Source organism: Arvicola amphibius, chromosome 3 (assembly GCF_903992535.2).
Source record: "Arvicola amphibius chromosome 3, mArvAmp1.2, whole genome shotgun sequence".
NCBI lineage: Eukaryota > Metazoa > Chordata > Mammalia > Rodentia > Cricetidae > Arvicola > Arvicola amphibius.
In genome coordinates, this window is record NC_052049.1 from 3217677 (window position 1) to 3241024 (window position 23348).

General features: G+C 42.0%; 1 protein-coding gene across 1 annotated transcript in view; it reads left to right on the forward strand.

Annotated features, from left to right (window-relative positions):
- The window catches only part of Adamts16 (ADAM metallopeptidase with thrombospondin type 1 motif 16), a 106422-nt gene that overhangs the window by 66778 nt on the left and 16296 nt on the right, over positions 1-23348 (forward strand). Inside the window, 7 exon segments of the mRNA XM_038323844.1 lie at positions 2237-2385; positions 3357-3529; positions 5315-5445; positions 6863-6986; positions 7567-7811; positions 14932-15070; positions 17891-18017. Coding sequence (XP_038179772.1) covers positions 2237-2385; positions 3357-3529; positions 5315-5445; positions 6863-6986; positions 7567-7811; positions 14932-15070; positions 17891-18017 — 1088 coding nt within the window.

Consider the following 23348-nt stretch of genomic DNA (forward strand, 5'->3'; position numbering starts at 1 on the left):
GACTGGGGTTGCTCGCTTCTAGACTGCACCTTCACTCTCAAATTGATAGCCTCTTCTCCCTACTTAGTAGTGTGTGTGCATGTATAAATGACATAAATATATATAATGCATGTATGTATGCCCAAATATACATACACAACCTGCTGAGCCCATCTTATTGTGTGTGTGCATATTGTTTCGAGGCTAAGCTCTCTGTACTGGGATGTTCCCTGAGCCATAACCGCAAGAGCTGTGCCACAGGTGTATCCACAGAGGCTGAACCCTGTAGCTGATTATTCTCTGCACTGTGCCCAGCTGAGGTTCTCTGTGGCAGTCTGCTCGGATGAAGAGAGATAACTATACCTAGCCGTAGACTTAAAGATAGGATTTAGAATGCAGCTAGGAATGGTGCTGCTCTAACAAAGTGGTAGTGGTACATTTTCTTCTAGACCCATGACCTCACTAGCCCTAGGTAGTTGTCTAGGTGACTAGTACCACAGTGACTTAGGCTTAGGTCCAGCCAGGCAGTTGTTGGTTACCACCTACGTGTGAGTGGCATCCTCTTCACCGTTACTGGTTCCTGTCATGTGGGCCACTGTTGTGGTATCACAGCTGGGTGCCATATTGGCCATTGTTGTATCACAGTTGGGTGCCACGTTGGTCTTTGGATGTCACAGCCTGGTAAGACCATTTCCTCCCTTAGCACCTGGCATAGGACTTTCTGGCAGCATGGGATCTAGATTTAAGAGAGGAGGCTTTTAAGTTAGATCCAGCTAAAATTACCTAAGTTCTGTATCCTAAGTATATAGTGTCTTCAGTAATAGGGTCTCACCTTCAACATCAGAGAATCAGGCATTGGCAACTGACATATTTTGTATTGTTTTGAGATCACTAGGACTATCCTGACCAACCATTCTAAAGTGGATTTCTAGTGTCTGGTGCCAAGAGTTTTGTTAGTCTACAATTTTTATAAAGGGCATTGTCAGCCTTGGTGACCTAACTTTATTTAAGCTACACACACACACACACACACACACACACACACACACACACACACACGTATACATATGTATTGTGTATAATTTTAGGTCAATATAAAAATAGCATGATTACGTGAGGCTTTAACAAATAGCTTCTGTATTTTTTGTATCGTCTCTCTCCTCCCTCCTTCTCCTGTATTGACCTCCATTGAGTCCCTGTCCCCAGTTTTCTATTTCCTGCTTCATCTTACATGTATCCTACTATCTCTATAGTATTGATCGAAACCATTTGTATGGACCAACAATGGCCAGATGTCAGTAGTTGATTTGATGTGTTTTACCCCATGCACCAGTAACAGGCAATTGAAACGCTGTCATTTTCCTATTTTAGAAGTGGCATTGCTTTCCCTCAGTATCAAGCTATTGGTTCAAATACTAGAGATAACTGTGTTGCCTGCCCTTTCTGCCCACAAACCAAGCTCTGTTTATTTAATGCAGACAGCAAACCAAAGGCATCTATCTTCCCTCTTCTTAATACAACATCCTGAATCACTGTGCTCCTTGATGTTAAGGCCATACTGCAATACTACAGATTCTAGAACACAAAATCACAAAGTAGCAGTGTGTGTGTGTGTGTGTGTGTGTGTGTGTGTGTGTGTGTGTGTGTGTTGAGCCATTCTTTTACAAAATGGACATTGGTGGCATCCCTAGTCATCATGGGAAGAGACTGGATTCCTTCCTGAGCAGTTGGCTCACCCCTGCAGAAAGCTGGGTGACATCTAATATGCTCTAAAGGAACAAGATGGTTTCCCCCGAGCCCTGGTGTTTTGCAGTAAAATCCAGGAGTTAACCAGAAATTACAAGGTGCAGAGTCCCGGGTCTTCTTCATCTGGACTTTTCTGCCCTGAGATTCTCTTCAAAATGCAAGCTAGGAGCCTTTTTTTTTTTCATAAGTCAGGGGTCATGACTTTAGAGATGAGTAACCAGACCAGATGTTCGTGTCAGTTTTTCAGTTCTGACTGCACTGACGTTCAGCCTTCTACAGTGACTGATCCATGCCTCTCCCCTTTACACCAATTTATCAGGTGATGCTGGGTTTGGAAAGATAGGCAAAGAAACGCCAACTGTGTCTTTAGTAGATGTCACTTGCATGTAGAGATGCCAATGTTGGCATATTTTACAAGACGCCTTCCCCTTGGTGTTGCAAGAAAAATGAATTGAATCCAACTATACAGGGCTCATGTCAATGATTTTAAATTTATGTTTAAAATACTTAGTGGTGTCGTGGAGGACAGTGTGTGAAGTACGGTGATGAAGGCCCCAAGCCTACCCATGGCCATTGGTCAGATTGGTCTCCTTGGTCCCCCTGTTCCAGGACCTGTGGGGGAGGAGTATCTCACAGAGACCGTCTCTGTACCAATCCCAGGTATGTACACGACCTGCTTCCTTCTGAATGAGCCTTCCCACAGCAGCCAATCTTGTTAGTAGCAGACCTATCGCTTACCCAATACTGTAGAGAATGCTAAGAAGGGAATTCCACTCTTTCTTTCATGTGGTTTATGATGCTTACTACTTCCTGACTCCCAGCAAAATATAGCCAAGCCAGCAGGGCCAGGGCAGAACTGGGCTTTAACTATATGCCTTGAAACTAAGATGCTATCTAACTGGCTACTTTATTTAAAGAAAAAAGGAAATAGAGTATGAACAGAAAACTCCAATAAGAACGACTCTTTCATGTAAAGCTCTGCTTTTCTGTCAAATATTGTCACTTCTACAACAAAGTAGCCTAATTTCAGGGACTAGACCCAGAGGGATAGTAACCTATCCAGGGAAGTAAAAGGCCCTCTGGCTTGTTTCAGAAATAAGTCATGCTACTTTGTTGCTCTTATCTGTAAAGCATGAGGCCCCAAAGTCACTCTTCTTTCCATTGTCCTCTTGAGTGTGCCCATCCAGATTCTTAGAGATTTCCCAGAAATCAGCAGGCTCGTGGCTGTTCAGTGATTCTCTGACTTGGCCCACAGGCCTAACGTCTAGGCTGTGTCATATGGGATCGGGCAGAAGGAAGAAGACGATGCTGACTTTCTTCCTCAGCATCTTACTCTAACTGGGCCATCCTGAAAAGCCATCCACTTTCTCAGCAGCAAACCTATCCCCCTATAGAGCGTGAAGGTGACTCACTTTCCTGCCTCCTCCAGAGGATGCTGGAGGACAAGGAGCAAGTGCACACAAGCCTGGATCTTGAACTCTGCTTTGTCCTCCGGCATCAAGACCAAAACACTCAGGATGGACTCAGGATGCCTCCCTCCACGGCCTGCTCTAAGACGTGTTAACAGCTATATCACCCAGTAAACATAATGTCCAGGAAGTGCTTATCTCTGGCTGCGATATGTTTTCCAGGCCATCTCATGGAGGGAAGTTTTGCCAGGGCTCTGCGCGCACTCTGAAGCTCTGCAACAGTCAGAAATGCCCTCTGGACAGCATAGACTTCCGTGCTGCCCAGTGCGCCGAGTACAACAGCAAGCACTTCCGAGGGTGGCTCTACAAGTGGAAGCCTTACACACGAGTGGAAGGTAAGTTTCCAGTCCTACTCTCTAGGGGGCCCCATGTCTTGTTACCATTTGAATATACCATGTGACCAGCACTGCCATGTTCAGATGAGCAGACACTGTAGGTCTGGAAGGCCATCGTAACAGGGTTCCTTCGGGTGACTGGTTTGATTTGACCCACCCCACTGCCATTACATCTTACCAACACGTGATCGGTAGACAGAGCCCACAAGCCAAATCTGTTGACTGAGTAGCTATTAATAATGAATGACTGTAGTTGATGCTGATGTGACTATAAACACATCACCCGCCACATTCTTAGATTTTAAAAGCTGAAAGAAAATTCTAGTATACTTTGTAGAAAATGGATAATTTTTCAAGTATACTAGAGCAATGAAATCTTGTTCTGTAACCTTACAGTGAGAAATTTATTCATGGAGTAGATGACATTTACACTTGTCAGTGGAAGAAAAGTGAGCAAGATGTTATGATATGGTGATATGATATAATGTAGCTAACATCGTAAAGATGTTGGTAGTTCAAGAGGCATGGCTCGAGTATATTTAAAGATTGTTTAGTTATCTCATTCCCTGAGACTGGGAATTCTGTCCAGGCCAGTGGCACGCTTTGTGGAGCAGTGCATAAGCAGAGGTGTCCCTATGGCTCTATGTCCATCATTCCCGTGCATATGCTCCTGGTAGGGGGTTAGAAATGATAAGCCCTGTGTAGGGAGCTGTGAGCAGTCTCACGCAAAGCAGATTTCGTTTGGATCTTATGCACAAACTGTAAAACTAAGACTAAGACACATGATCAACAGAGCCCTGAGCCAGAAGGAAAACAGTCTGTAGGGTTTGAGGGAAACTGGACTAACCTGTGACATCAGGGTGAAATGTGTGTGTTGCCCTTGACTTTGTTCGTCTGTGGCAAATGATCATATTAAGTACATGCAAGTTTTATTTTAAAAATCCTTGGGTAATTCTCCCATCTTGAAAAAAATAGCATGAGAATCTGTGAGCGAGTCTTAGACATGAGGAAATTCCTGAGAGCGTGAGGCTCCTCAGAGGCAGCTGTCCTGATTTCATCCAGAAAGAAAGAGATCCCTGCAGAAGGTGCAGTTGGCCATGTGAACTGCACAGCCTGGAAGCCTGGGCTCAGATCCCTGGGGTCCTACCAGTTTTCCTATAAAACACATTGCACCCTGAATCTCATTTAACACCTCTTCTATCCGTTTAAAGACAAAGTTTATTGTTTGTTGCATCTTATTTGTAAGAATTTTGCACAGTGTTACAAAACATGACTCATCAGTTTACATTCCTGTAACATAGTCTTTATATAGTAGATCATGAACATTGTAGCCCAGTTAACAAATGTTTATTGAATGCCTACTATGTGCCAACAAGTATAGAAAGGAGCCGTCAGGCAGGGGATACTAAAGGAAAAAGTAACAGTGAAGCATCAATAAATAATATTAATAAATTTGAAGAATTTTACCAAAGATAAGCATTAAACTTTCTCTGCAAGGCCTAGAATGGTGGCACACACATTTAATCCTGCACATAGGAAGTAGAGGCTGATAGATCTATCTGAGTCCAAGGCTAGCCTGGTCTATTAACACATTCCAGGCCAGGCAGGGCTACATGTTGAGGCTCTGTTTTTTTGTTTTTTTTTTAAAGTCTTTAAAATGTGTTATTATGTGGGACTTATATTATGGGGGAGACAACCAAAGAAAAATCTGTCTAAACCTCAGAGCAAAAATAACTGAGCTGAAGTGTCTTTCTATTTGTGTTTGTGTGTGTATTTCTTTTTAAGATCAGGACTTATGCAAACTCTACTGTATCGCAGAAGGATTTGATTTCTTCTTTTCTTTGTCAAATAAAGTGAAAGATGGGACTCCATGCTCGGAGGATAGCCGTAATGTTTGTATAGATGGGATATGTGAGGTAATAATGATTGCTTATTCATTCAACAAATGTCTCCAGACAGTCTGCTTTGTGCCAGGCATCCTGTAAGGGCTAGAAAGACCAGACAAAAGAGAGGAGCCTTTCCCTCCAAGTCCCAGCCCAGGGGGACAAAAGCCAGAAGAGCTCATGCTGATGGCACTGCTTTGTGACGGAGGTGTGTACAGAGCATGAGCAGAGGGGAGAGCTGATGTCAGATGTGGGTGTGGAGCACTTGTGGGGACCTAGGAGGAGGGAGAGCCCACACCTGAGCTCTATCTGGAAGGGTGCACTGGAACCAAAGGGTACTGAGAGCAGACCATGGGGGTGTCAGGAAGCTAAGAGGGTTCTCAGAAGGCAGTCGGGATCTTGGGTTTCTGAGGGGATGAGGGCATGAACAAGAACTCACCAAGGGTGACCACTGCCATGTAGATTAGAAATTGGGTTCAGGGACAGCAGATCTGCAAGGGGTACAGTTTCTGGGCAGAGCTGTGAGAAGTCAGTGAGGAGCCACTTTAGCTATCTTAGTGATCTCTGCATGAGGACTGTCCAGACCTCAGCTGCAGCAGGGCAAGAGGATTCAAACAACTCCAAAACCCAAAGTCTAGACCACTAACTCAAAAATCTATGAGAAATTTGGGAGACCTGAATTCATTTGGTGGCATAATCTTCTCTCTCACACATGAATGTTGGTGGGTTTTCTTCCTCCCACTTCTTGTAGAGATTTGCAGTAGACATATCAATGTATAATCTATAGAGCATGGCAGCCTCAAGCCCCAGAGAGACCCATGCACATGACAGACTTGATACAGCTGACCTTTTAAATTTACACACAACAGAATTACAAAATATGTCTGGCCCTGAGGATTTCCAGCATGGGGCTATGACCGTGATGGCTTTGTTTCTGAATGGATGCTATTCCTAGACACACCTTGGTAGGAAATATGAAACCAGCAAGCATTATAGAAAGCACGATAAGCATATTAACTTATGCAACCTTGCACAGATCTTGCTTGTACACATCATTGATGGGGAGAATTTCTGTGTGGAGGAATTCACTTCCAGCTACGTGCTCACTTCAGCAGAGCCTTGTGTGAACACACCGGCAGTCATATTACCAAGTCAGCATTGCTCTGAAATTCACTGCAGTGCAATCTAGAACTTTAACTGAAGGTTCAAGTAGTACTACTGGGGATGAACTCTATAGAAGACAGATAGCACATCCCAAGAAAAGATGCCAGGAGCCCAGGACAAGGCATGCTGTGCACACACTGGTTATCCAACACCGATTTGTTAACTATTCCATGTTGGAAACGTGTTCAGCTGGAGTGGGAGGAATATTTTGTTGTGAGGTTGGTGATGTTGTTGCTTGTATTGTCCTTTCTTCCATGAATTATCTGTGACCTTGTGGGGCCTTCAGAAAGTTGGCTGTGACAATGTCCTTGGGTCAGATGCTGCCGAGGACTCCTGTGGGGTCTGCAAGGGGAATAACTCAGACTGCACAATGCACAGGGGACTCTACAGTAAACATCACCGTACCAACCGTGAGTAACTATGAGCCATGTCCACCTGAGAAAGGGGTTCATTCAGAGCTTTTGCTGGGAGGGGCTGAGGGAGAGGAGACGGCGAGAACTTAGAGTGCTGAGGTCTCCACTGTAGGGTTCCCTTTGCTTCTGGAGCAGCGGTTCTCACCCTATGGGTTGCAGCCTCTTTGAGGATAGAATGACCCTTTCACAGGGATCATCTCGGACCATCAGAAACACAGATATTTACATTACAATTCACAACAGTAGCAAAATTATAAGCTACGACGTGGCAATAGAAATAACTTTATGGCTGGGGATCACTACAACATGAGAAATTGTATGAAAGGGTCACAGTATTAGGAAGGTTGAGAACCACTGTTCTGGGGCTTCTGATTTTTTTTCTGGAAGTAGATACTAGGTTGATTTTTTTTAAAAAAAAAAAAAAAAAAAAACTAAAATGATCCTTATGAAGGTTGCAGATTACAAGACCTCTCCTCCAGACCCAGAGCTAGCAGCAGATCCACCAGCTCTGAACATGGGCTCTCACATCCAATTATGGGAAGCTAGGTTAAACTAAATGCTACATTCCTCTCTCCAGAGTACTACCACGTAGTTACTATTCCGCCTGGAGCCCGGAGCATTCGTATCTATGAGACGAACATATCTACCTCCTACATCTCTGTGCGCAATTCTCTCAAGAAATACTACCTGAACGGACACTGGAGTGTGGACTGGCCTGGACGATACAAGTTTTCAGGTACCGCCTTCAACTACAGACGGTCCTACAAGGAGCCTGAGAGCTTAACCTCCACTGGACCAACCAACGAAACACTGATTGTGGAGGTAGAGACCAGCTTTTGGTTCTGGGGCTGGATTTGGTGGCCTGGCGATTTTGTCAGCTTATCACTGTGGTCTGAGTTGGATGTAGAATTGTAGCGATCAGAAACAGGAGCAATTCATCCAGCAGGCTCAAGGGGGCAGTAGACTTATGGCTGTTGTCTTCCCTTGCTTAGTGTTTGAATGTGTATATGTACTTACCTGTGTTACCGTCTCTAGGTCTTTATCGGTAGATTTTGTGGGTGATAGCTGCTTTGTTTTGATTAGTAGTTTAGTTAGCACACAAACTTAAAGGTTTTGTTATAGTATTTCTGGACGTGTGTCCTTGTGTTTTGTGTTCATGCCCTCATTACCCTCTCTTGTCCCTCTTCCCTTCATGCTGCTCTCCATCCACATAGACCTCCTTCTGATTTAATGTCATAGCTGGCTAGAGAAAGATGATAGATAAGTAGAAATAGATGTTAGATAGTTAGATAGATAGATAGATAGATAGATAGATAGATAGATAGATAGATAGACAGACAAGGTAGATAGGTAGGTAGGTAGGTAGATAGATAGATAGATAGATAGATAGATAGATAGATAGATAGATAGATAGATAGATGATTGATAGATAGATGGATGATAGATAGATAGATAGATAGATGATAAATAGATGATAGATAGATAGATGATAGATAGATAGATAGATAGATAGATAGATAGATAGATAGATAGATAGATAGATGATAGGTAGACAGGTAGGTAGGTACATAGATGATAGAGATGATAATTAGATGATAGACAGATGATGATGATAGATGGATAGATAGATAGATAGATAGATAGATAGATAGATAGATAGATAGATAGATAGACGAATAGATGGGTGTTGGGCAGAAATCCCATGTGTAGGTGGTATTTTATCTTTCTTCCTGTTCCTGTCTTGATTCCCCCCTTTCCCATCTTATTATGTTTATTCTGTCACTGTCAACCTACTACTTTCATGTCGCATGTGTTTGCACACATGTGCACATCACAGATATGAGAGAAAACATGAATATTTACTACCCTAAGATGGGCTTATTTTTGCTCCAGTTCTAGCCACTTTCCTCTCAATAGCATAATTTCATTTTACTTTATGGCTGAATAAAGCCCATTTGAGTATATGTGCTATACAGCGTATGAACCATTTGCTTGTGGATGGATAGCTGTACTAATTCCACATCTTGGTCAATGTGAGTAGCGCTACAATAACTATGTGTACATGTATCATCTCCGTTGTGTACTGGCTTAGACTCTTTCTGGTATACGCACGTGGTATTCTAGCTTTAGTTCTGTGAGGAAACTTCACACTGCTTTCTGTAGGGGCTTCATCACTTTCCTTCCCACGGCAGTCCGTCAGGACTCCATTTCCCCGTATCCTTGACAATGCTCATTAACCGTCACCTGTCATTGGGAGGACAGTCATTGTCTGATAGCAGTGATAAACGTAGTGCAGTTTTAATTTGCATTCCCTCGGTGGATAAGGATGTCAGACACTTTCCAGCTTGTGTTGGTCATTTCTATGTCTTGATTTAGGTAACAGTCATTTGCTTGTACGTTGACTGGATGGTCTGAGTTTAGATGATTGGTCTCCATAGCTCTGTATGCATATTAGATATTACTCAGTGATCCGGTGTACACAAACAATGGCTTTCTGTAACTTTGTCTCCTAGTGCGGAGATTTTTTCTTCTGCTATGCTGTTGTTCTTTTTTTTTTTTTTTTGGTTTTTCGAGACAGGGTTTCTCTGTGGCTTTGGAGCCTGTCCTGGAGCTAGCTTTTGTAGACCAGGCTGGCCTCGAACTCACAGAGATCCATCTGCCTCTGCCTCCCGAGTGCTGGGATTAAAGGCATGCGCCACCACCGCCGGCTCTGTTGTTCTTTTTATTGGTTGATTTTTTTTCATACAGTGTATTCTGATTACAGTTACACTTCCTCAACTCCTCCCGGATCCTCCCACTTCCCACCCACAAAAATCCATACGCTTTCTTTCTCATTAGAAAACAGACATATAATAATAATGATAATAGTAATAATTTGTTTAATTTGTCCTATTCTGGTTTTGTTTATTTTATCTACTATGCTGTTTGTTTTAATATTATGTAGTTCCATTCACCAACTTTTGGTATTTCTTTGTTCCCTTTTTTCTTTTTTTAATTTTACATTTTAAAATTGATTTTATTGAGCTATACTCTGCCCCCTCCCTTCCACTCCCCTCCCCTTCAACCCTCTCCCATGGTCCCCATGCTCCCAATTTACTCAGGAGATCTTGTCTTTTTCTACATCCCATGTAGATTAGATCCATGTGTATCTCTCTTAGGGTCCTCTTTGTTGTCTAGGTGGAAGATAGAATCTCTGAGTTGTTTTGATTTGTATTTCTCTGATGGCTAAGGGTTGAGCATTTTCTTAAGTTTCTTTCAGGGATTTTAGATTCCTCTGTTGAGAGTTCTCTGTTTAGGTCTGTACCCCATTTTTTATTGAATTATTTGTTCTTTTGATTACCAATTTCTTGGGTTCTTTGTACATTTTGGAGATCAGAATTCTGAGCTTATTTTATTTAATTTGCTTATCTGGTCTTGATTTAATTTTGGTAAGTGATATTTATCAAGAAAGTGTCCATTTCCTTTATGTTTTCCAATTAGGTAGAGTACAGGTTTTTGAAATGTGACCTAATGATTCTCTGGATTTCCTCCATGTCTGTTGTTATATCTTCCTTTTCATTTCTGATTTTGTTAATTTGGATATTTTTTCTCGGCCTTTTGGTTAGTTTGGATAAAGGTTTGTCTGTTTTATTGATTTTTCTCAAAGAACCAACTCTTTATCTCAGTGATTCTTTGTATTGTTTTCTTTGTTTCTATTTTGTTGATTTCAGCTCTCAATTTGATTATTTCCTGCCATCTATTTCTCTGTGTTTGCTTCCGTTTGTTCTAAACTTTTCAAATGTTCTGCCAATTCACTAGTGCAAGATTTTTCCAGCTTCTTTATGTAGGCATTTAGTGCTATGGACTTTCCTCTTAACACTGCTTTCATTGTGTCCCATAAATTTGGGTATGTTGTGTGGTCATTTTCATTGAATTTTAGGAAGTCTTTAATTTCTTCCCTTTATTTCTTCATTGACCCATTGATGATTCAAGTAAGCCTTGTTTAATTTCTATGTGTTTGTGGGCTTTCTGTTATTAGTGTTGCTGTTGAATTCTAATTTTAAGCCATGGTTTGCTGATAAGATACATGGGGTTATTCCAACTTTTTTTTTGTATCTGTTGAGGTTTATTTTGTTACCGAGTATGTGGTCAGTTTTTTTTTTTTTTTTTTGGTTTTTCGAGACAGGGTTTCTCTGAAGCTTTTTTAGAGCCTGTCCTGGAACTAGCTCTTTTAGACCAGGCTGGCCTCGAACTCACAGAGATCCGCCTGCCTCTGCCTCCCGAGTGCTGGGATTAAAGGCGTGCGCCACCACCGCCCGGCTGTGGTCAGTTTTTGAGAAGGCTCCATGAGGTGATGAGAAGAAGGTATATTCTTTTATGTTTGGATGAAATATTCTATAGATGTCTATCAAGTCCATTTGAATCCTAACATCTATTAATTCCCTTATTTCTCTGTCAATTTTTTGCCTGACTGACCTGTCCAGTGATTAGACTGGGGTGTTAAAGTCTTGCATTATTAGTGTGTGGAGTTTAATGTATGATTTAAGCTTTAGAAGTGTTTCTTTTAATATGAAGGTGCCCTTGTATTTGGGGCATAGATGTTCAGCCTTGAGATTTCCTCTTGGAGGATTTTTCCTGTGCCTAATATGAAATGTCCTTCTTTATCTCTTCTGATTGACTTTAGTTTGAAGTCTATTTGTTAGATATTAGAATAGCTACACCAACTAGTTTCTTAGGTCCATTGGATTGGAAAAACTTTCCCAACCCTTTACTCTGAGGTGATATCTGTCTTTGAGGTTGAGGTGTGTTTCTTGGATGCTTGCAGAAGGATGGATTTTGATTTTGTATCCAAACAAAAAACTGTTAGCCTGTTTCTTTTTTTCTTCTTCCTCCTTTTTTTTTTTTTTTTTTTTTTTTTTTTTTTTGGTTTTTCGAGACAGGGTTTCTCTGTAGCTTTAGAGCCTGTTCTGGAGCTAGCTCTTGTAGACCAGGCTGGTCTCGAACTCACAGAGATCCGCCTGCCTCTGCCTCCCGAGTGCTGGGATTAAAGGCGTGTGCCACCACCGCCCGGCTAGCCTGTTTCTTTTAATAGATGAGTTGAGTCCATTTATATTAAGGGATATTAATGACCAGAGATTGTTATCTATCTCCTATTAATTTAGTTTTTGTTGTTGGAGATGCTATTTTGTGTGTTTTTTTCCTTCTTTGGATTTGCTTCTGTGAGATCATCTATTTTCTGTGTTTTTGTTGATGTAGCCAACTTCCTTGGGTTTTCCTTATAGTACTTTGTGTAGGGCTGGGTTTGTGGCTAGGTATTCATTAAATATGGTTTTGTCATGAAATATTTTGCTTTGTCCTTATATGGTGATTGAAATTTTTGCTGGCTATAGTAGTCTGGGCTGGCATCCAAGGTCTCTTAATGTCGCATCACACTGACCAGGACCTTATGGCTTTCATTGTTTCCATTGATAAGTCAGTGTAATTCTAACAGGTCTGCCTTTATATATTACTTGGCGTTTTTTCTTTGCAGATCTTAATAGTCTTTGTTGATTCTATATGTTTAGTGTTTTGATTTTTATGTGGTGAGGGGACTTTTTTTGATCCAGTCTATTTGGTGTTCTGTAGGCTTCTTATATGTTTATAGGCATATCTTTCTTTAGGTTAGGAAAGTTTTCTATTACAATTTGTTAAATATATTTTCTGTGCTTTTGAATTTGACTTCTCCTTCTTCTAAACCTATTATTCTTAGGTTTGGTCTTTTAATGGTGTCCCATATTTCCTGGATATTTTGTGTTAAGTTTTTCTTAGAGTTAATGCTCTCTTTGACCATTGAGTCTATTTCCTTGAGGTCTCTGGTCCCAGACTCACACCTGAACCTACAGAAGTCTCTGATTCTGGCCCACTCCCCCAGCAGTTGCTCCCTTGTCCCTTCTCCTGTGGAATTCACTGTCTCAGGCCTGCTCCGGCCTAGGTTGCTGGCTTAGTCCTGTTTCTGTAAATGTCCCTGGTCTGGGCCCACTCCCACAGAGGTCCCTGGCTTGGGCTTGGTCCCACAAAGGTCTCTGGCTCCTGTCTATTCCCTTGGAGGTCCCAGACTTCCACCCAGACCCACAGAAGTCCTGGCTGCTTTGGGTATTTTTTGAACTTTAGAGGCCTTTATGAAGTTTTTACCTACAATAATATTGTGAGTGTATTCTCTCTGTTTTTTTTTCCAGCAATTTCTGAGAGTCTTGCCTTATAGCTAAAGTCATTGACCCATTATATGAGTTTTTAAATAAGATGAGACCTGTGGGTCCAGATTAATTTTTCTAACGTGAAGGTACAGTTTTCCTAGCATCACTGAAGATGCTGCATTTTCTCCAATGTGTGTGTTGGGAAAGTTGTTGAAAGTCAAGACGCTATTTCTGAAAGAGTATGTTCCATTCTCTATTTTATTTCATGGTCTCAATATCCATTTTTGGCCAGTAACAAGCTGTTTTTGCTACTGTGACTCTGTCGTGTAAGCTTAAATCAGATATTTTGATGTCCCAAGTCTCACTTTTTGAGTAGGTTGTGCTGGCCATCCAGGGTGCGACATGCTACCTGGTGAGTTTCTGAATTGTTTCTCGTATCTCTGTGGAGAGTGACACTGGAATTTTGACAAGGATTGTATTGTATCTGTAAATTTCTCTTGATGGTGTGGCCTTTCTCACAGTATTAATTCTGCCAAACCATCAGGTCTTTATTAATATTAGTGTCGTTTATTTTTCAATTTCTTTATAAAATGTTTTAAAGTTTTCTGTCCTGAAGTCCATCAGCCACTCAGTTAACTTTCTTCCTAGAAATTCTTTTTGAGGGGTTATGATTGCCGTTGTTTTCCTGACTTCTTTCTTGGCATGGGGTGAAGCTACTGCTTTGTGTATATTTCTAATAATTCCCACTGGCTGCTGAGAGTGGTTTATTCTGTCTCTTGGACGATGTGTTTTGTAGATGTCTGTTAAGTTCCTACGAACTATGGCAGGGCACAAGTCTGAACGTCCTTTGTTTCTTCCATTGTTGTTGTTGTTGTCTGTCTGTTCCATTAGTCAGTATGCATTCACACTCAGGGAAAGTGTGGCACTGAGGTCATCCACTGCGGCTGCAGCTGGACCAGTCAGTGCTCCTATGTCTATTTCTCTTTGTTTCATGAATTAGGGTTTATCAGCATTTGAGGCCCATGTATATATGATTCTAATAGCACACTGATGGGTTATTTTCTTTATTGATATGTAGTGACCTTCTTGTCTCTCCTAACTTGGGCTTAGAGTCAGCTTATCAGAGAGGATAGCTGTCCCTGCTTTTTTTCTGTTCCACTTCCACATCTTCACTCTCAGTATGGATGCATCTTGGCCAGTTTCTTACAAACCATCCATGCTTACTGCTTAGTTCAACAAACTGCTCCATATCTTCAACCGGAGACCTAGAGGCTTTCTATTGGGAGGGATTTGAGTCCTGTAATTTTGCTGGTTCTTTTCCTAGTAGATTTACTTTTCCCATTTCTTTCTCCTTGATTCATATTAGGGTTTTGGTGATTTACTGTGTGGGACTTCCCTTTTCCAATCTCTTCCCCACCTGAAACTTATTTGTTATGTTGTTAATGGATTCTGCCATTCTTCCTTGTCTATGTGTAAAGCTACCTTAACTATCCTCCGCAATGGCTGCCAATGGCCATGTCTTGCTTCAGTTCGTACTTGTATTAAAATGTCTTTAGTTCTCTGTAGGTTTTATTGTATATATTTACTCATTCATTTGTTTGTATTCTTCCTTGTTTTGGGAAAATAATTTTGTTGCATGTATCAGATGGGAATTTTAGAAAATAGACAGTATTTTATCATGTGGTTAGTTTTATAAGGTATTATTTTATATAGTTTAAAGCAAACTAGTTACCAGAGAGTCATCAATGTTGCTGTAATTCACTTAATCTTTTCTCTTTCTTCTTTTGCAGCTTTTATTCCAGGGAAGGAACCCTGGTGTGGCCTGGGAATTCTCACTGCCAAGGTCAAATGATAAGAAGACCCCAACTGTCCAGCCCAGCTACACATGGGCCATCATACGCTCAGAGTGCTCTGTCTCCTGTGGAGGAGGTAGGTACCAAATGCCCAGCCCAGCTACACACGGGCCATCATATGCCCAGAGTGTTCTGGAGAAGCTAGGACACTTCTTACACTACCCCAGAAGTGGTGTGTGGGTAACTGAATGAAACCAGACCGTGAGTGCTAAGAAACAGACTCATACACAGAAAATATAGTGATGGAGAGTGTGATTTCTAATCAAGCTTACTGATGAAATTAACTGTCATTTGTCACCAACTCATATACTCAAATCCCCCAGAAAACTTCATGGTGTAAAAACTGTATTGACTATGATAAGAAATATCATGACAGAAAGACATAGTACTTACAGATTTATTATCTTAGTATAAAATAAGGTGCTAAGGTGAAGTGTCTATCCTGGGCCCTGGGCACAGAACACCAGCCTTACCCTGGTGGGCACAGCCAGTTCTTCTCTACATGCAACCACACCACACGTGTTCTAGGCATGCAACCTTATATGTGTTCTAGGTATGCAACCGTATATGTGTTCTAGGCATGCAACCATACACATGTGTACTCCACTTGCTATTTGTAGCCTTTTGCCTTATTGTCTAAATCAGCATCCCCATGATACTTTTAGCTGACAGGGTTAATAATTTAAATGATTTTATTATTCATGTCCTTGAAAATCCTCCTTGATTCTCCCATTATACTAAGTGCTAGGTCTAATTAAAGTATAAGCATCTATTTTTATCAAAAATGGAAGCTGAATTTCACATGTAGAGCCTTTTTTATCTGTAGTTGTTAGGGTTTGCTTTATGATTCATGTGGTGAAATGTGCTCACAGTTCTTACAGCCAGCCATCCTAACATTCTTGCTCTGGATTATTATCTGGTGACAGACTTTTCCAATGGGCTGTTTGAAACTGCTATTCCCAAACTCAGAAGTATTTTCTATATTAGTATTCTGAAGTATTACCCAGCTGTAGTTTTCTTTTATGTGATAAAATGTACAAAATTAATTTTTTCCCATGTCAGAAACATTTATTTTTTATACTCTGAAACAATTTAAGTAATGTTTGTATTTTGTTTCTCAATGTTCAGTAGAATTTACAATGGAAGCATTTAAGAATCTTGGTTTTTTTTTGTAAGAATTAGATATTTAGCTAGAGAGATGGCTCAGCGGTTAAGCGGTTAACTGACTCTTCTTCCAGAGGTCCTGAGTTCAATTCCCAGCATATATATATATATATATATATATATATATATATATATAGAGAGAGAGAGAGAGAGAGAGAGAGAGAGAGAGAGAGCCTACTTTTGTATCACAGCAATATATGTATAACATGAAACATACCATTTTAAACCTTGTTGAGAGTACAGTGTGATGGCACTAAGTGTGTTCGTGTCGTTGTACAACCATGAGCACCTTACATCCCCTGGACATTTTCAACCCCCTAGATCTCTGTGCTCATTAAACATCAAGCCCTCATTCTTGCACCTTCTTACCCTGGCATCTGCCCATCAGATTTCTCTCTGTATTTGGCTATTCCTGATATCTCATATATGTCTGGTAGAAGAACGTAGCTCATTGGAACATTGAGCGTAATACAGGACACTCACAAAGCCTTAGATAGTGCATGTATGAAGGCCAAGTATCAAACCAAACTTCAGTGGTGATCTCTTGATGCTCTCCTAAGCCATAACTGTGAGAAGCATGGTATCTAGAGTGTAGCCTGGTGATGTTTAACTGTGGGTTCTCAGCTGAGAAACTGCTCATCATTTTGTTGTTGTGTTTTTGCTGATTTATTCATTAACAATTAATTCCTCTTACCATTTCATGAACAGATATGTGAGTCCAACATGATTAATATCCATATTTATTTAAATCAACTCAGTGGGTTACATATATTAGCAATAATAAATATAATGAGGTCATGAATCTGAGAGGGAGTGTGTGGTCATGGGATTAGAAAGGGATGAAAATGGTATAAATGTAGTATTCACATATAAAATGTTTAAATATTAAATTTAACAAATTAAATTAATATATTGGGGGAAATTAGATTTTTTGAAAAATGACTTTATTTCATCAAATGAATGACAGCACTGGCTGCAAAAACTATGTTAAATTTATTTATTATTTTGTTTGTTCATGCATTACAGTCGTGGGATTGAACCTAGACTCTGTGCTTCCTAGGGAAGTAGTCTACTGATGTGGGAGAGTCTTCTGCTTGAGTTGATTTCATTGGCTAATAAAGAAACTGCCTGGCCCATTTGATAGACCACCCCTTAGGTGGGTGGAGTAGACAGAACAGGAAGAGGAAGTAAGGTAGAAGGATCAGTAAGATGCCACGCCTCTCCTAAGTTAGGCAGACTGCCGTGCCTCTCCTCAGAGAGAGAGGCCAGACGCGATGAAGCTCCAGCCCAAGATGGACATATGCTAGAATCTACCTGGAAAGGCACCACTTTGTGGTGCTACACAGATTATTAGATATGGGTTAGTCAAGATGTGAGTAAGAGGCTGAAAATAATGGGCCAGGCAGTCTTTAAAAGAATACAATTTGTGTGTTGTTATTTCGGGGCATAAGCTAGCAGGCAGCCAGGAGCAGGGCAGGGCGAAAAGCAGGCCTGCCCAAAGCCCTTACTACAGTCTACCACTCGGCTATATCCTCGGGGCAAAACAGATTGAATTGAAAATGTTAAAATGTGGAAAGAAATATGCAAATTCTGCAACGCTGGGCATTAACACAAAGGCATGCAGGCACGGTTGAGGTTTTTCAAATGATTTTAAAGATGGCTTTGCTAGCTCTTCTGCATCTTTATTTCTGGTCATGGCTCCTTGTCTTTATCGCATGTTCCCTTTCCACAGGCAAGATGAACTCAAAAGAGGGATGCTACAGAGACCTTAGGGTTCAAGTGAATGCATCCTTCTGCAACCCCAAGACTCGACCCGCCACAGGGCTGGTGCCTTGCAAAGTGTCAGCCTGTCCTCCCAGGTAAGAAGGCTCAGGGCCCACGGATCCTTAGATCCTCGTGAGTCTAGAGACTTGAGAGTTGATCATGGCCAGCTCCCGGTTCAGTGCAGCAAAGAGGCAAATGGAACAAGAGCTGACTTAATGTAGGATCGGGGAAAAAAGACTTTTGGGTGATACTTAGCCTGGAAGTTCTTTCGCCTATGAGAGGGAGTTCTTCCCTTAGCATCCTGATGATTTTATAAGCATGTCTAGGGTGACAATCGTGGATCCTCCTGAATTCTCCGGTGTCAGCCACTATTGTTTGCTACTTATTTGCTAGTGACAGCTTGTAAGCAACTGGGACTTATTGTCACACTCTCACGCATGGGTGACCCAAGCTGTCTGTCACCTCCTTTCTGCCATGGAGACTGCCAACCCCCTCTGTTCTTTGAGATGTGAGATTGGGAGTTTCCTGAGAGAAAGGAGCTACCGACCATTTAAGACCTGATCCTGGGATTTCACTGTCTCTGTCTTTATGGGGGACAGGTCACAGTGGGAGGTGAAAAATCACTTGCAATGATGAAACTTTAACTTGAATGAGCCCCTTCACAGTGCCAAGGGAACGCAGACAATAAAGACCATCCTGCCACTTGGTGGTGGTGAACCGCCTTTAATCGCAGCGCTCAGGAGGCAGAGACAGGTGGGTCTCTGTGAGTTAGAGGATCGCCTGGTCTATAGAGTGAGTTCCAGGACTGTCAAGACTGATGTACAGAGAAACCCTGCCTTGAAAAACTAGACAAACAAACAAACAAAAAAAAACCCAACAAGAACAACAACAACAAAAAGAATCCAAAAACATATTTATGTGAAGATCCACAAAGCATGGCAAAGGGATCCTAAGTTTGAGGAAACAAAACACTCTGCTAAAACACATGGCTACCTATGTGTCTCCGAGGCAACTCAGTACAGAAGGGCAAGTTGCCGGAGAGCCAGCATCTCAGCATAAAGTCCAGCATCACACCTAGAAATCTGCTTTGTGGGGTTCCTTCCCTATTTGATACTATTAGATTAGGGTTTTGTTTGCTTTTGTTTACTATGTTACACGTATAATTCTATTAACTGGCCTAATGGACTTCTCTGGCAGTTTAGACTCATAAAAATAGAGAAGAGACATAGAATCACCACATACTCCATACTTATCAACAACATCCTCACTATGAACCTATGAATACTGATGGTATATGATATGTCAGATGTATATACATTTGTGTGTGCACGCATGTGTGGGCATGTGCATATGCATGTGCATGGGTGTGTGTCTGTGAATAAATGGGAACAATATCTTGGGGATTTAAAAATATTTCTGCTTTTCCAGAAACTTAGGAAAATCTTCAGGTTAAACCACATATAAATCTCTCATAATATTTGCATTATTCTGGTCTCTAGGTCTCAGCACGACTGAGTCCAAAATGTCCACAGTCCCTCCAAATTCAATATAACCATTCACTGATAATTCTACTTTTGGCACATATTTTAAATATGTACCATATTTTATAAGAATAGAAAATTTTACAGAAATAAGTAAGTGTATGGAATAAATAGATCTATTGACATATAGATGATCAATAAGCTCATAGACATGTAAATGGGTAAAGATGAAATGAAAGATGGATGGTAGATCTTAGACACAGATTTTTTTAGATACTCAGTTCATAGATAGAAAATATATTCACAGATAGATGGTAGGCAGGTAGACAGACAGACAGAGAGACAGACAGACAGATAGGCAGGTAGACAGCTTCCTTCCTTCATTCTTTTTCCCCTCCCTCTCACTTGTAGAAATTTAAAATTTACAATATTGGTGACAGACTGAATATTTCTGAAGAATCTCAGTATCATGTTCTCTTTATTACTTTATATTAATATATGATGGGAAAACAGTAAGATGTTATACAACCAGTGTTCACATCTCTGTGGTTGTTTTTGGCTTTAAAATAGTTCATATTGATTGACTTTGCTTTTAATGGCCTTTCACAGAATGTTTTCCGAAAACATACGTATAAGGAATGCAGTAGGAAATACAGTTTTATCTTCCTGTCTGTGTGTTAGGTGGGTAAGGGACTGGGTTTATTGAGTCCTGTGTACCACGTGGGGCATCATGACTTTTCTGAACAAGGGATGAGGAGCAGTGGGTGCTGTCTCTGCTGGTCCCTCCCTTCTCTAGATGCCTTCCAGTCAGTCTCCCCCTCCCCCCCATCATCCTCTAGAATCCCAAATGCCACCCAGGCCTCCAGCTCCCCACAGCCCTGTACTGCCACACCCTGATCCTCTCCTCTCCTTGTTCTCCAGCACTTGTCTCTGCCACACTGAAATTCTCTGTCATCATCACCTTAGAGGCCCATGCAGCCCATCTTTACATTCACGATTCTAGATGTGACCATCCTTCCCATAGGCTTTCTCAAAGTCTGTCTGGCTAGGAATGTCACCTGGTCCATAGGGGGAGACAGCATCTACTGAGCTAAATAAAGGTTTGAAACGGCTTGAATCCCCACTGCTGAAATGAAGAGCTTTGCTAGGGAATGGAACGGTGGCAGTAGGCTAGGGGACAGTGGCCAGGGTCCAGCTTCAGTGCAGGGTCCTACCCAGGTTGCAGGAGCTGAGATGGGCCACTGACTGTTGGAGGAAGATGCTCATAAGCACAGGGTTCGCAGGGTGGGTGAGGAGCTATCAAAACAAGGCCTGCCTACATACTGGTTTTCAAAAAGTGCAGAATTTACAAGAGAGACTAGGAGGTGCTTTAATATTTATTTCCACTGTAGATTGATGTGGGAGAGTCTTCTGTTTGAGTTGATTTCATTGGCTAATAAAGAAACTGCCTGGCCCATTTGATAGACCGCCCCTTAGGTGGGTGGAGTAGACAGAACAGGAAGAGGAAGTGAGGTAGAAGGATCAGTAAGATGCCACACCTCTCCTAAGTTAGGCAGACTGCCGTGCCTCCCCTCAGAGAGAGATGCTATGGAGCCAGCCGTTCAGACATGCTGAATCTTTCCCGGTAAGACACCACTTTGTGGTGCTACACAGATTATTAGTTATGGGTTAAAGCAAGAGATGTGAGAATTAGACAATAAGAGGCTAGAAATAATGGGTCAGGCAGTGTTTAAAAGAATACAATTTGTGTGTTGATATTTCGGGTGTAAAGCTAACCATGCAGGAGCTGGGCAGGACAAAAAGCAGCCCTGCCCACAGCTCCCCACTACAGTAGATCCATAACTGTGTCACCTGGCGAGTTTCTTAATTAATGGCCCGACCTTTCTGATGACTGAGGATTCACCAACAAGCTCAGGGCACTGGTTTCCAGTTTGAGTTTCTGAAATGCATGAGCTCGCGCCACTCATCCCAGTGCAAAATCACCTCGGATTGGTTTTGTGTGTGTGTGTGTGTGTGTGTGTGTGTGTGTGTGAGTGTGTGTGTATGTTTTAGTTTTTCCTCGGCCACACCTAATTTGACAGCAGTCCCATTTAATGACTGGTCTTTACTGAGTCATTCCCAAGACTCAAATTCATTTTCTTAGAAACAAGCCTCTCTTTTCATGCTTGTTTTTCACAAAGTTACACCAAACCTAATTATGTTACATAGTTGCAGTGACAGAACCCATTGGCATAAACATTGGCTTTAAGGGCTGACGCAGCAGGGTGAATGGAACCCAAAAGAGAACAGCAAAAACAAAAGGCTATGGACACCCAAGGGCAAGATTGGCATCTCCAGGATGGTGCTTCATTGGTGAGCAGGGCCAGAGAGCTCCCTCTGGGGTGAAGAATCACAGGGAGTGGATGCTCTCCATTCAGTGAGAATACACACCAGCTTCTAATGAGGCCAGTGTGAGCCCATGGGCAAGGAGGAGACCACTCAGGCAGGCCATGTGGTTGATGTCTTGGAAAGAGGACAGCTGGTACAGGAAGCCAGTGGGGCAGAAGCCCATCTGAGTGGTTCTCTGCTGAGAGCGGAACACAAGAGGGCAGAGTGAGAACCTGCCCCGTGAGAAAGGCTGCTCTAAGTGCAGCCTGTGGAACCTGTACTCAGCTGTGAACACCCCACTACCTCACTCTGCCTTCTCCTATTTACTTTTGCCCTTCAAGGGCAAGAAAGTCCCCCACTTCCCAAGGAGGATTGTCTGAGAGATGTGGAGAAATGAGCTACTGAGGACAATTTCTTCTAGCCTCCCAGGTGGCTTTGCTTTAATGCCGGAAGGCTTGTAGTCTTCTGCTGAAGCCCAGAGGATGGCTAGGTTCCTGGAGGACATCCTAAGCGAAGGATCTTGATGACCCAATACCCAAAGAGTAGCTTCCTTCTCAGCAGCAGGCTGAAGGGAGTTGTAGCCACAAACTGAAATTTGAACACAGGAAGCCCTAATTATTTCCAGCAGAACAAAGGCAAATGTAGGCCTCGGTCTGCCTGGGGACAGGGCCTGCTCCTGTGTCATCTCATTCATGCATGGGACACCAGAACTCTTAGGCTAACCTCTTGGAGACAGAGCTGGTCAACGGGAGTCACCTCTGCTGCCTTACCAGGATCAAATGCCCACCCTTTCCATCCCATTCGTGGTGGAAACTGCATGCATGAAGGGCAGATTCCTCAGGAGCCATGACTTCACTTCACTCCAGAACTAATCAGTCCCTCTAAGGCATCGTGAGAAGTTTACTGCAACAGTCCAGTGTTCTGCAGGGAGTAAACTCTCAGATGTGCTGTGGGACAATGGTCTTGTATTGTTTTAATAAAATGCTGATTTGCCAGTAGACAGGCAGGAAGTAGAGGCAGGGTGACAAGAACAGGAGAATTCTGGGAAGAGGAAAGGGTCAGTCTGCAGTCGTCACCCAGACCCAGAGGAAGCAAGATGAGAATGCCTCGCTGATAGAAGGTACCAAGCCACATGGCTGACACAGACAAGAGTTATGGGTTAATGTAGGATGTAAACGTTATTAGAAGTCTGAGCTAATAGGCCAACTAGTTTGTGATTAATGTAAACCTTTGTGTGTTTCCTTGGGACTGAACTGCTGCGGGACTGGGCGAGACAGAAACCTCTGTCAACACAAGATGGACACTGTTGGTTGAAACCTGGATGAACTGAGACCATGCATAACATGGTGGTCAACTTGCTGTTTGTGTCTCCCAGAATTTCCTTTTTTTTTTCTTTACCCTGTGTAAATGAAGCTCTGTGGTCCTTTCTGTTTGCTTGTAAAGTAGTCTGCAGTGGCAGGACAGTGAGAGAAGAAAATCTGGTAAAAATAGCATTTTTATACAGGAGTGAGCCTTTATAGGCCTTTAACGGTGTGGCGACTCCTTTGAAGTTTTTGATGTCTGGCTCTGCATGCTTCA